The 13065-nt window shown below is 45.7% G+C and overlaps 1 protein-coding gene across 1 annotated transcript in view; it reads right to left on the bottom strand.

The window, feature by feature from the left end:
- Positions 1-13065, bottom strand: part of SMC1B (structural maintenance of chromosomes 1B) — a 159803-nt gene that overhangs the window by 118614 nt on the left and 28124 nt on the right. Inside the window, exons 5-6 of the mRNA XM_088478294.1 lie at positions 3041-3279; positions 1100-1358 (exon numbers count right to left, since the gene is read on the bottom strand). Of these exons, the coding sequence (XP_088334420.1) occupies positions 1100-1358; positions 3041-3279 (498 nt within the window). The remainder of the gene's footprint in view (positions 1-1099; positions 1359-3040; positions 3280-13065) is intronic.

Genomic DNA, 13065 nt, shown 5'->3' with positions numbered 1-13065 from the left:
ATACACACAGCTTGTAGGCAATTTTATACAAAATATTCAATAATTTTGTGGCTCAAACAAAGTTTGTGTACAGAAATGAAATTCATTTATGTTTCAGATACACCTTATAAACAAAGCCTGAAGGTAATTTTATACAATATTTTTAATAATTTGTGCCTTAGACAAAGTTTGTGTACATTGAACCATCAAAAATATCAAAAGTTTCATTATCTCAGTCATGCCAAAAAAAATCTGTATTTCGGAATATTTGGATATGGGAGACTCGACCTGTACTAATAAATGGCACAGTAACATAATAATGGATTATGAATATTAAGTATGTGTACGGGTATTTCTAGATTTAATCTAAAATGACTATCAAGAAAAGAAAAACAGGATTTTTTTCTGTATAAGTTAAATCTATTTCTTGTAATTCATTTGGAGCCCCTGGGACAATGGGTATAGAGGTGTGTTTAGGAGTTTGTGGAGGGCGCAAGGACGCCCTGGGTTATTACATGTCATACCCTGCACACGTAATGTCATGACATCACAGAACAGTAGGAAGGACACAGGAATACTGGTGCCGGTAGCATCATACGAACACACCCTGTGTCTTTATAGGTAGCCGAGTGATTTGCCAGGCACCCTGCAAGCTGCAAAAAGAGTGCTGTAGGGGCAGTATCATACTGACTCCTTGGCCTTGCGCTATGTACAGCAGCACAGTCACACACCACTCGTTACAGGCCTTGAGCTTGTGCACTTTAAGAAAAAAAATAAATGAATCCAGTCTGTGCTCCTCCATCTCTATATCACCAAGCCCGTGAGTCTCCAGTTACTTGACTAAAAGTCACTGGACCTATGGACACAGGGGGGTGCAAAACACTGCCTATGTACATTTTTTAAATAAAATATTTAAATATATATATATATACTGTATATATATATATATATATATATATATTTTATTTTTTTAATCAAACTTTATAAAATTATAAAAAATAAAACGATAAATTCTGAAAGGTTTAAAAAAATAAAATAAAAACGTGTCAGTTAGCAATAGTTATGTTTCTTAATAGCAAAGTAACACATTCTCTCCACTGGTAAATTTATCTTATATTACCTGACTTTGTTCCAGCTCAACATTAATCTGTCTTTTCATACGATCCTCTTCAACTTGTCTATCTAATTCCCTCCTGGCCTTCTGAACTTCATCTATTTCCCTTTCTAGTTCGGCAATCTCCTGTTCCAGCTTGTAGCAGCGTTTTTCACTGTTCTTCAAGGAAGATTTCGTCATTTCAACTTTCTTAATTTGGTGTGCAGTATTTTCTTTTGCTTTAATGTACTGTGGTCTTGAGTGATTCAACGATGTGTCTTGAGCCCTAAGACACAATTACAAAAATGAACGTTAAGGGGGGAATTAAATTAGTCGTGGTAATTTACCGCGGGCTAATTGACCCCCCCCCCCCCAGGGTTTTCCAATTAGCCCCAAAGTGCAGCTGCCAACGGAACTTATTGGGGATATTTGTTTGTAACCTCAGCAGGCTCCGAAAAAAATCAGTTTTTTGGGAAGACAGCGGAGAAAACACATAGGTACATTAACTTATCACGGATTTTATGTGTTTTCGCCCGAAAACAGATAATTTTTTTTGCCGCAAAAATCGGGCTCTAATTGAATTCCCTGCTAAGTCGTTTGCTTTCATAAATATACAAGATAATTTTCCGCAGAATTTTAGTTACTTCTCAAACAAAAGGCTTACAGATTACCCCTGACAGCTAAGCAGAATTAATTTGCCTGTCATTCTATCTCAGTCCCCAGTGGGGTGGGCGAGGCATGTGCCTTTCGTCACCCGGGGCACATGCCCCTGGATATAAAGAAATAGAATACATTTTTTTACGCAGTTCAGATGTTGAAGACAGTTTCGGAAAAAAGTACAAAATAAACCATTACTCAAACTGTAGTCATGCCATCCAAATAATGTTGTCAGTTGTTACTGTTAATCCATGCAATGGGGGATCCATTGCCTCAACAAATTGGGCAATGTTTGCAACAAAATCAGGAGAGACTAATTTGTATTATAGGAAGTTATAACAATCTTAGCCTTTGCAATTTGCAGAGTTTAAACAAATTATCATATCAAAATACGCACGTGAAAAGCACATTCTGAATTACTAGTAAATTAGGGCCTGATTCAGATCCGCATTCAATGCCAATAATTATGCAGTTTGCGCGATTGTTAGCCATTGTGCATGCATGAAACACAAAGAGGAATCACTCACAAAGTGAGTGACCGGTAGTCAGCGTTGGAGGGAGGTAACCGGGGGGGAGAGGGGGCGTTAGAAAAGAGCAGGATTGTCGAATCATTTAAACTCTGGTGTTTTTTTTGGCTTGCATTAATTAGCCACCGTGTCCTTGCTCGCAGCAGGAGAGCCCTCTGCATGTCTGGAGACCCGCTGTGACTGCGGCATCTTAGACTTACTCAGAAGGCTGGTGGCCACCTGATCTGTGTCCAATGTTTTTGTGCGTAAGCTCCAGATATGAGAGGCTCTCAGTGGGCATTCTAAGCCCTGGACAGCCAGAGGGTCATTTGCATATTTCTTTGCTATTGCGTTCCGAGAGAAATCTCAGCTGCGATGACATTTGCTGGCGGATCTGAATCAGGCCCTTAGTGCATAGCAAGGTTCATGTAATGGCAGACTGATTCAAAATGATGACAAAATTATAGAAAAGGCCCCGGGACCATTGGCCTCAAATCATCAGTAAGAAACAAGTAGAATTAAACCTATTCAGAAACAATGAGCTGTCATAGTACTCAGCCAGGAAATAAGTGCTATAACTGAGCATAGTGTAATATAAGGGAGAGGAAAGATTAAAAGGGAGGAGGGAAATTTGTTTCCTTCAACTGCATAAGGTCATCAGCACTAACACGCACCCCTGAAAGAGGAAGCATAGTTTGGCAGGGTTGGGACACTGGTGAGTATTGTATAAAGGACTTCAAAAAGGGTGATTTTAACATTAAATATGTTTATCATTATAGTAACATTACAACTAATGACTGCTTACTTTATTTCTTTTTCAATTTGCTGCATTTCCCTGTTCAGCCTCCCATGATTCTTTTTAGCCATTTTTAATTCCGATTCAACATTGGAAAGCTGCTCTTTCTGGTTGTGAGTGTCTAGCTGCTTCTCTTGCAGCCCCCTTAGCAAAGATTCCAATTTTTTCTCGTTGTAAAAAAGTTGAAAAAGCTGGAGCTGCCGCTTGCTTTCCTTCACTTGCTGCTGTAGTCTCCTATAATAATCTGCCTGCAGATAGTCAGCCACATTAACAAATATACAGTACAATAAGCCTCAACCTTTTCATCTCTCAATGATAATAAGAAGCACACATTGAAAAATATTGTTTTCTCTATTACAATGCTATAAATGGACATATATACAGGTATTCTTCAGAGACCTGACATCTAGAAAAAAAAAGGATAAAGAACTAAAGTACAGCACGGATCACTGAGTGCATCCTCCCCAACCCAGTGCTGCTACCAATGACGTGTCTATAATGGATGCAGGGTGTGCAGTGTACATGGGCCCCCGGGGCCCACACAGCACACCCTGCCCCCATATGATTATATATACCTCTCCAGGGTCTTGTGTCAATGCTGCAGAGCACCAGACAGCCCAGGGAAAATGGCACTGCGGCCATTTTCCTGGAGATGTGCGCATTCACAGTAGAGAAGTCACTGGGAACATGGCTTCATGTTAACAGAGATTTGTCGTCTACTGCGCTGCCAGAGAGGAGAGGGACAGCACGGAGCCTAAATAAGAGCCCTCTCTTCTCTTAATCCTCCCCTGGCTACTACACAAGGCAATAAGACACCCGGCATTTCACCCTTGCCGGGATATGACAGTCGGGAAGCCGGCTGCCGGTACTTAGGCAGTCGGCTTCCCGATTGCATACCGTTCCGTCCTACCAGTTTAATTAAACTGGAAAGATTGCAGAACTACAAATCGACTGCAATAAATTACAGCTTTCTGTCATATCGTGAAAGTGCAATAATAAGAATGGGGTGTGGAATGATATGTCGACATTCATAATGTCAATATGCTCAGCATGTTGACATTCATTGTGTAGACACTGATGAAATGTCAACATGACAAACTGTCGACACATCGTTTCTGGTGGCCCAGCGGGGTCTTACCTGCTCCTGGCGGCTGCAGTGGTGTCTTCCAGGTTCAGACTGTCATGTAAATATCAGTTCTGGAGGCGTAATCTGATGGTGCAGCTTTCCGGGGAGTGCACTTGCCCTATCCTTAACTCCTACCCCTAACCCTCCTCTATTTCCTAACCCCCCTTCCCAGTAGTCTAACCTCCTCCTAGTGCCTAACAAAGCCCTCCCACCCCTCAGCCTAACCCTAATGTATCATTCTGACAATGTAAAGATTTCACATGTCGATATTGAACATTTTGACATTCTGAGAATGTGTTACCTGTCGACATTTTGACAATGTCGACATCTTAACTGTCGACATTGTTGTGTTGACATTATGAATGTAGACATTGTTACTGTAGATCTAATGACTGCATCCCATTAGAATGTGCATATTATTCTTTAGCCATCACTTTTGAAGACTCTGGAATGTTACAGAGTTGGTTGCAAAAGGGACATACATTTTGGGTGTGGTATAGAAGATCGATAGTGTCCAGATAGACTCTCAATAGATTGGCAACAGATGGTAGACAGACAATAGGTCGACAGGGACAAAAGGTTGACAGGTACAAATGGTCGACACATATGATTGACGGTGTAAAATGGTCAACATGGACAAATGGTCGACACATTTTTTTTTCTTTTGTAATTTAAATCTAATCTTCATCCTAACCCTCCACCCAGGGCCTAATCCTAACCCTCCCCCTGGTGCCTAAATCTAAAGCTCCTCCAAGTGCCTAACCCTAATCCAACCCTCCCCCAAGTGCCTAAACTAACCCTCCCCCTGGAGCCTAACCCTAACTGTCCCCTTCCGCAGCCTAATCCTAACCCTCTGGCGATTGCCTAACACCAACTCTAAAAATGTTGAAAAAAAGGGGTTATGGTAGACTTACCTTTCTTGACTCTTTTTCTTTGAGGGCCATAGGATCCACAGGGATAACCATGGATGTAGGTGGCTGTCAAAAGCTTTAGCTCCCAGGATGCACCAGTCCTCCTCCACATATACCCTGCCCAAGGCATAATGAGAAACACTCTCACAGAACATGAGGGAAGCAGTGACCAAGAGGAAAATACCCAAAGAAACCAGGTGATCAGGGTGGGCGCCCTGTGGATCCCAAGATCCAAATAAAAAGAGTTAACAAAGGTAGGTCTACCATAACCTTCTTCAGGGTGTATAGGGATCCACAGGGATAACCATTGGGATGTCCTAAAGCAGTTGCCCCTAAGGGTGGGGACGATCCTGAGCAGAAAGGAGAATCCGTCGCCCAAAGGAAGCAGCCTGATAGGCAAGGTGTCAAAGGCGTAGAACCTGAGGAAGGTGTGGACGGAAGACCATGTGGCCGCCCAGCACAATTGTTCAGCAGAAGCTCCACGGCGAACCGCCCATGAAGGTCCCATAGACCGAGTAGAATGTGCTGTAACCGTATTTGGAACATGAAGATCAGCTTGCGTGTAAGCCTGAGAGATTGTCATGCAGAGCCATCGGGCCAGAGTCTGTTTATTAGGTAGCCAGCCTCGTTTGTAAAAGCCGTACAACACAAAGAGAGAACCCAATTTCCTAAAGGAGTTGGTACGATCCATGTAGATCCGAAGAGGACAAACCACATCCAGGGAGGCCTTAACTGCAGAGAGGTCTGAGGACTGGAAGTCAGAACCACAATCTCTTCATTTAAATTAAATTGGGATACCACTTTAGAAATGTAACCAGCCCGGGTTCGGAGGACAGATACCCTGCAGGCAGATGAGATAGCGAGGAGGAAGAGCGTCTTCGCCGTCAGTCACTTGAGGTCTACTGAGTCTAGAGGTTCAAACAGAGGAACCTGTAAAGTCCAAAGAACAAATCCCACGGGGCCACCAGAGGGACAAAAGTAGGTAGAAGGTGGAGAACACCCTGAAGGAACGTTCTAACATTAGGCAGATCCTTCGCTGGAACTAGACTGACGGTGCAGAAATCTGAACTCTAAGGGAAGCCAGGCGGAGGCCGAGGTCTAACCCAGCCTGGAGAAAAGCAAGCACCCGGGAAACACTAAAACTGTAGGATCATAGTTTCTGGAGGAGCACCATTGAAAGTAAGAGTGCCAAACTCTGTAATAGATGCGGGCTGAGGAAGGCTTACACACCCTGAGCATCGTCTGGACCACAGAATGAGAGAAACCCTTGGCTTTTAAGAGGGATGATTCAACAGCCACGCCGTCAAAGACAGACGAAGTAGGTCCAGCTGCAGGCAAGGGCCTTTCACTAATAGATCCAGCAGTAGAGGAAGTGGAAAAGGAGTGTCTATGGAGAGACTCCGTAGGTTGGTGAACCAATGGCGCCTGGGCCAGGATGGAGCTATCAGTATCACCGTGCCGACTTCTTGCTTGAAATTTGAGAACCCTCAGAAGGAGGGAGATTGGAAGAAAGAGGTATGCATGATTGAAGTCCCACCGCACTGCCAGAATGTCCATGAAGGTGGCTGAGGGGTCTCTGGTCCTGGACCCGTACCTGGAGACATTGTGATTTTGACGTGTGGCCATGAGGTCTACGTCTGGTAAGCCCCATTTGTCCACCAGGAGTTGAAAGACAACCGGGTGGAGAGCCCATTCTCCGGCATGTAAATCCTGACAGCTTATGAAGTCCGCATCCCAATTGAGGACTCCGGGAATGAATGCTGCAGAGATTGTCGGGAGATGATGTTAGGCCCAGACCAGGATGTGTGCTACTTCCCGCATGACTACCCGACTTTGCGCGCCTCCCTGATGGTTTAGGAAGGCTACCGCAGTCGACCAGTATGAGCGCTCTGTACACTGCTCGAACCTCCAGAATGTTTATGGGCAGGCGACTTTCCTGGGTTGTCCACCATCCCTACAAAGTATGATGACCGCTCACGGCACCCCATCTACGAAAGACGGCATCTGTAGTGAGAAGCTCTCAATTTGGAATCCAGAAGGGGCGATACTTGTCCAGATTGGACGTCTGCAGCCACCGTGAGAGGGAAAGCCGGACCTCCAGAGGGAGGAGGATTGTCTGGGACCGAATCATATGATACTGCTTATTCCACCGGGAGAGAATCAGTTGTTGAAGGGGCCTGGAGTGGAATTGAGCGTATTCCATATCGAAGGTGGATACCATGGACCCCAGGACCTCCATTGCTGAGTGAATGGATACCCTTCGGTTGCGGAGCAAGTGTAGTGCAGAAATTTTGTCCGCTGGCAGAAAGATCCTTTGTATTCGAGAATCCAGGAGTGCATCCAGATGTACTATTCGCTGTGTGGGAGAGAGGGAGGACTTTCTCCAATTGATGAGCCAGCCGTGTGCAATGGCAATGGTCAGCTTGAGATGGTGCTGTAAAACAGCCAGTGAATGTGCCAAAATTAAGTGGTCGTCTAGGTATGGAAGGATTCTGACTCCCTGATGCCTGAGGTGGGCCGCCATGGCTGCCATTATTTTGGTAAATACCCAAGGGGCCGTTGACAGACCAAAGGGGCAGCGCCCAAAACTAGTAATGTTGCTGCAGGACAGCAAACCATACGAACCATTGGTGGGTTGGCGTAATAGACACATGCAAGTATGCATCCTGAATGTCCAGAGAAACCATAAAATCCCCAGGTTCCAATGGCAGGACAATTGAATGTAGAACCGAAGGAAACGGTATTATCACACCTAAACGCAGCAGGGAGTGAATGGCTTCCTGGAGGGCCAGGGCCTTGATGGGGGACATGTACAAAAAAATTGCTGGGGAGGTTGCCTCAGGAAGGTGAGAGCGTACTCAAGACACCACTTCTCAGACCCTGGCGTCCGTTGTTGTTTGACGCCAGAAGTCGGCAAACCGAAGAAGTCGGAATCCAATCCCATTAGACTTGGAAGCTGGACTTCTGGCCGACCAAGGCTGCTTGGATCGCGGCTTGGCGGTCTTGTGAGAACTAGGCTGCCTGGGAAAGGACTGTCCTTTTGCCTTACCCTGAGGGCAAAAGGATCAAAAGGATGGCCTAGGTTTAGGGGCATCTGCTGATGGCAAAAAGGCAGATTTTGAGGCTGCCAAAGTAGCCACAATTTTGTCTAACTCTGCGCCGAACAGTATGTTTCCAGAGAAAAGTAAGGATTCACAGGCCTTCTTGGATTTCGTGTCCAGTTTCCAAAGGACCCAGCAAGGAGTCCAGTTTCCAACACAACTTCTCCCAAATAAGAGGCCACTTCCCGGATATAGGAGATGTAGGCCAGTTGCTCCCTGCTAGCGTCTGATGGCAGGCTGTCTTCCAGTGCCTCCGTCCATTCTTCAATAGCCTTAGATACCCAGGCCGCGGCTATCGCTGGCTGAGTAATACGACAGAAAGAGAGTAGTATCCTTAAGAGAGGATGTAGACGGTATAGGCAGCGTAGAGCTTCTGACTAAGCGTGACACGTGAGCATCAATTGTAGGAGGGAGTTCCCATTTAGTACACTCGCCAGGTGGGAGAGGGTAAAACGGTACTAGTCTCTTAGGAATCTGGAACCGTTTGCCAAGAGTACTTCATGCTTCCCCCATGAGCTCAGTGAGCTGGTCTGATTGAGGGAATTCAGTCTTAACCACTTTTTGGCGTTTAAACAAAGTGGTTTTAGGCTTAGGCGCCGGTTCCTCAACCTATTTTCAGGATCGATTTAACTGCCCTCACTAGAGAAGGGATATCCACTGTCGAATGACGGTCCTCCTCACCTGAGGTAAGAAAAGTGTTCATCACCTGCCTCCTCAGATGATGCGTCAGAATCCGAAAGCAGGGTGGACTGGGAGGATGAAACAGGCCGCCTATGTGCTTTGGCAGCTAACGGTCTATCCGCCTGTAGCATTTGCTGATAGGCGGCAGACGTTTGAGCCATATTCTGAACTGAGTGGGCAAAAACATCCATCCAAGGAGGATGCATAGGGGGTACCGACATAGCATGCTGTAACAGCTGTGGGTACCCCATGGTGGGAGGCAGCGTGGGGGCCGATAAGCAGTCCACTAGCTGCGTCATAACCTGGGATAAGGAGGACATACAAGGTGGCTCCTGGAGAGGGGCTGGTGAGATGGTACATAAAAAATAGCACACAGACCGACCTGCACAGAATCCTGAGGGGACAAGCCCGCTGAACAGTACAGAGGCAACAGTTTCCTTATTACCCTTGCCTGTGGAAGACATAGTAGTAGCCAACAAGCAGCACACAATAAGTGTATAGCTAGTAATGCAATGTGACACCCTTCACAAATACAGGTAAATGTGAAGCAATAATGAACCCTTACACACCTGGTAGTTGAGGGCTAAGAAAGAGCAGCAGGGATAGAGACAAACTGACAGTTGAGAAAGTTAAGACAGTATATCACTACAGCAGAGCTAGCACAAGTCACATAAAATGCATATAAATAAATATACTTGCAATGGGCACTGAATCAACTACTCAAGCCTTAATAGGTTGGTAGGATTGAGCGCTGTATAACCTGGCCCCAGGGAGAGGTATACAGAGAGACTGGACCCGATTCTCCAGAGACCTGCAGTTGCAGCAATGCCCTAAGAAATGGCTGCTGAGCGTCTCACAGTGGGAGGAGGATAAGGAGGAGCAGCTCAGAGGCGGGAAACCTCTTGTGAGGGATCGTGCTCTGAGCTGGGGGAGGGGCTACCGAGGGAATGCTTACCTCCCCACTGCTGTAACAACTGCCGGGTGCCGCTGGCCTCTACAATGGCCCTGACGCCAGACTTTAAATGGCCCAGTGGTCTAGTGGGGGTGCAGAGAAACCAGACGCCCCACCGCAGCAGCCTCCGGCCAGTCTCCACAGCCGGAGGTAAGGACTGCAAAATATGCGATTCCCCGCAAACAGGGAATCGCCTTACCTGCCTCCCTGTTTGTCTGGCTGCAGCCCATGGTCTTCCAGTGAAGTAGCTAGCTGAGCCCCGCTGGCGCCACCCGTAATCACGGACGGCTCATCAGTGTTGCGGCACCGGCGGGGTAGTTGGAGCAGTAGCGCAGGCACCCATTAGGACGCCCAGCACTGCTTGCTCTGAAAAAAATACTAAGAAATAATAAACATAAAGCTTGGGGCTGCCTAATGCAGTCCTCCCTGTCTAAAAGATGCAACCGGCACCTGCCGTCATTAGATGCAAACTGTCTGCCTTTGACTGGGGGCGGGGTATATGTGGAGGAGAACCGGTGCATCCTGGGAGCTAAAGCTTTTGACTGTTTGGTGCCCGGTTAGCTCTAACCATCTACACCCATGGTTATTTCTGTGGATCCTATGGACCCTGAAGAAGAAACAATACATTTTTGTGTCGACCATTTGCCCCTGTCGACCTTTTGCACTGTCAACCTCGACTTTTTGTCCCCATTGACCATCTGGTGTAAAGTGTCTACGATCTTTAATCCGGATATACAATAAATTACTTTTAAAAAGTCGTATGAAAGGAATTATTTATTTATTAATAGTTATTAATATAGCGCACATATATTCCGGATCACTTTACAGACAATATTTGCCCATTCACATCAGTCGCTGCCCCAGTGGAGCATACAATCTATGGGCCTAATTCAGAGATGCACGTTCATCCGTACAACACTTAGGGGTAAATTTACTAAGAATCGAGTTTGGTCGAGTTTTGTTGTTTTTAAACTCACTTTGCTTCACCAAAACTGGGGTGAGTTTTCCCTTTAACAACTCGCAAATTTACTAAGAAGTGAGTTTAGCTGAAAGTGAGTTTTTCGATGGTGAAGCAGATCGAGTTTTTTCCTCCAAATTGCGAGTTTAGAGGAGAGTTTAAGGAGAGTTTAGGTGAGATTACTCACAGAGATTGCAGTGTTTTCTCTCTTCCAAACTCACCCGAGCAAGCAGCCTGCACATATCAGTGAGATATGTGTAAGCTGCTTGTGTGTTAAGACCTGTAAAAAACGGGTTAAATAATTAAAAAAAAAAAAAAATTACATAGGGTCCCCCCCCTAAAGCTTAACCAGCCCCGGACTTGCCAGCCTGTCCTGGTACCTAAAATTACAGGGGGAACAAAACGAGTAGGGTTCCACCGTAAATTAGGTACCAGCACCAGGCTGCAGGGCAATTCCTGGTTTTAATTATAGGGGTAAAAAATTTGCGTTGGGGTATCCCTATAATTAAAACCAGCACTGGACCCTTTCTAGCGGGGGGGCTGATGCCACAGCCAGGGGAGCCCATTCACCGGGCCCCCCAGACGCAGCATCAGCCCTGACAGCTAGTCAGCCCAGGGATCCCTGGGGAGTTGGAGACCCCTCCAATAAAGGAGTCCCCCTCTCCAGGGCACCCCTGGCCTAGGCTGATAGCCCGGGGCTATCCTCGCCACCCCTGGGCGGTGGGTTGATAGTGTAGGTGTAGTGTTAAAAATATAATTAACAACATTGTCTTTACAGTAGAACTGCAGGTCCCAGCAGGACCTGTTACAGTAACGCTAATGACAGCTCTGGGCTTGAGCTATCATTAGTGCCGGGTGGCCAGCCAATCAGCGGCAGTTTAACATTAGCAGCCGCTCATTGGCTGGGACCCACGTGGAGGAGCCGATCATTGGCTAAGCCCACATGGGTCCCAGCCAATGAGCGGCCGATAATGGAAGCCGCCGCTGATTGGCTGGCCACCCGGCACTGATTATAGCTCAAGCCCGGAGCTGTCATTAGCGTTACTGTAACAATATGCTGTAGCGTCTTGTTACAGTGTGTCCGAGTCCCTATTTGGATTACTGCGGAGGACATCGTGGGACAAAAGGTGAGTATTGGATCTTTTTTTACAGGTACTTCCATTGGATACTTTATGTTGAGAAGGGGACGTGAACATCTGGAAGAAGGTGAGTATGTGTGTGTATGTATGGATGTAATAAAACTTTATTTTCATGGTGTGTGTCTATTGTTTTTTTACACATTTCTTTACAGGTGAACTACAGGTACTAGTGGCCCCTTAATGCCCCGCATGCTGGTACTTGTGGTTCTCCAAGTACCAGCATGCGGGAGAGCCCTGGAGAGGGGGACCCCTTTATTGGAGGGGTCCCCAACTCCCCAGGGATCCCTGGCTGGGCTGACTAGCGGTCAGGGCTGATGCTGCAGCTGGGGGGCCAGGTGAAAGGGCACCCCTGGCTGTGGCATCAGTCCCCGCTAGAAAGAGTCTGGAGCTGTTTTTAAATATAGGGAGACGCTCACGCCATTTTTTATCTCCCTATATTTAAAACCAGCTCTGTCCCTGCTGCCTGGTGCTGGTTCTTAAATTACAGTAGAACCCTACACAATTTTTGCACTGTAATTTTAAGAACCAGGATTGGCTGGCAAGTCCGGAGTTGGTTAGTCTTTTGGGGTGTATCTCACGTCATTTTTAAAAAAAATTATTAACCCTACTTAAACAAGTTAAAAAAAAAAAAAAAACAATGATTTGTGTATGTTTCAGCCAAACTTGCAGCTCAGGAGGTGAGTGTTTAAAACTTCTATTTCACAGTGAGTTTGCTACAATCTCACACGAGATTGGAAACTGGAATCTTAGTAAATTTGCAAGTTGCATCTTTTTAATCTAAAGTACTTCCTAATTTGGCCGATGTTGAGTTTTTTCGAGTTTGCAATCTCACATGAGCTTTAACAGTGAAAAAAGTGAACTCACTTCAAACTCACTCTAGATTGTCTTTAGTAAATTTGCGAGATGAAAAAAATGTCTAAACTCACACAAACTCAACCCTTAGTAAATTTGCCCCTTACTGTAAGTAAGTATTGAGTTCAGTATTTTCCTTTTCAGGCACAGTGTGGTGACCAGCAGCTCATCGCAACTCAAAATCTGGGGGGAAGGTTTCCGAGCCATCTTCAATAACAGTTTAACTTAATCATTAATAAGAGTTATGTAAGTTGCGCTACGTTATCACGTTCATGGTTAGTATAACTGCCAGAATTTTATTTATTTTTTTAAAA

This window comes from Taudactylus pleione, unplaced genomic scaffold (genome assembly GCF_031769625.1).
Source record: "Taudactylus pleione unplaced genomic scaffold, aTauple2 ptg000212l, whole genome shotgun sequence".
Lineage (NCBI taxonomy): Eukaryota > Metazoa > Chordata > Amphibia > Anura > Myobatrachidae > Taudactylus > Taudactylus pleione.
The sequence above is the reverse complement of the archived record's forward strand: the minus strand, read 5'-3'. Positions and strand labels throughout refer to the sequence as shown.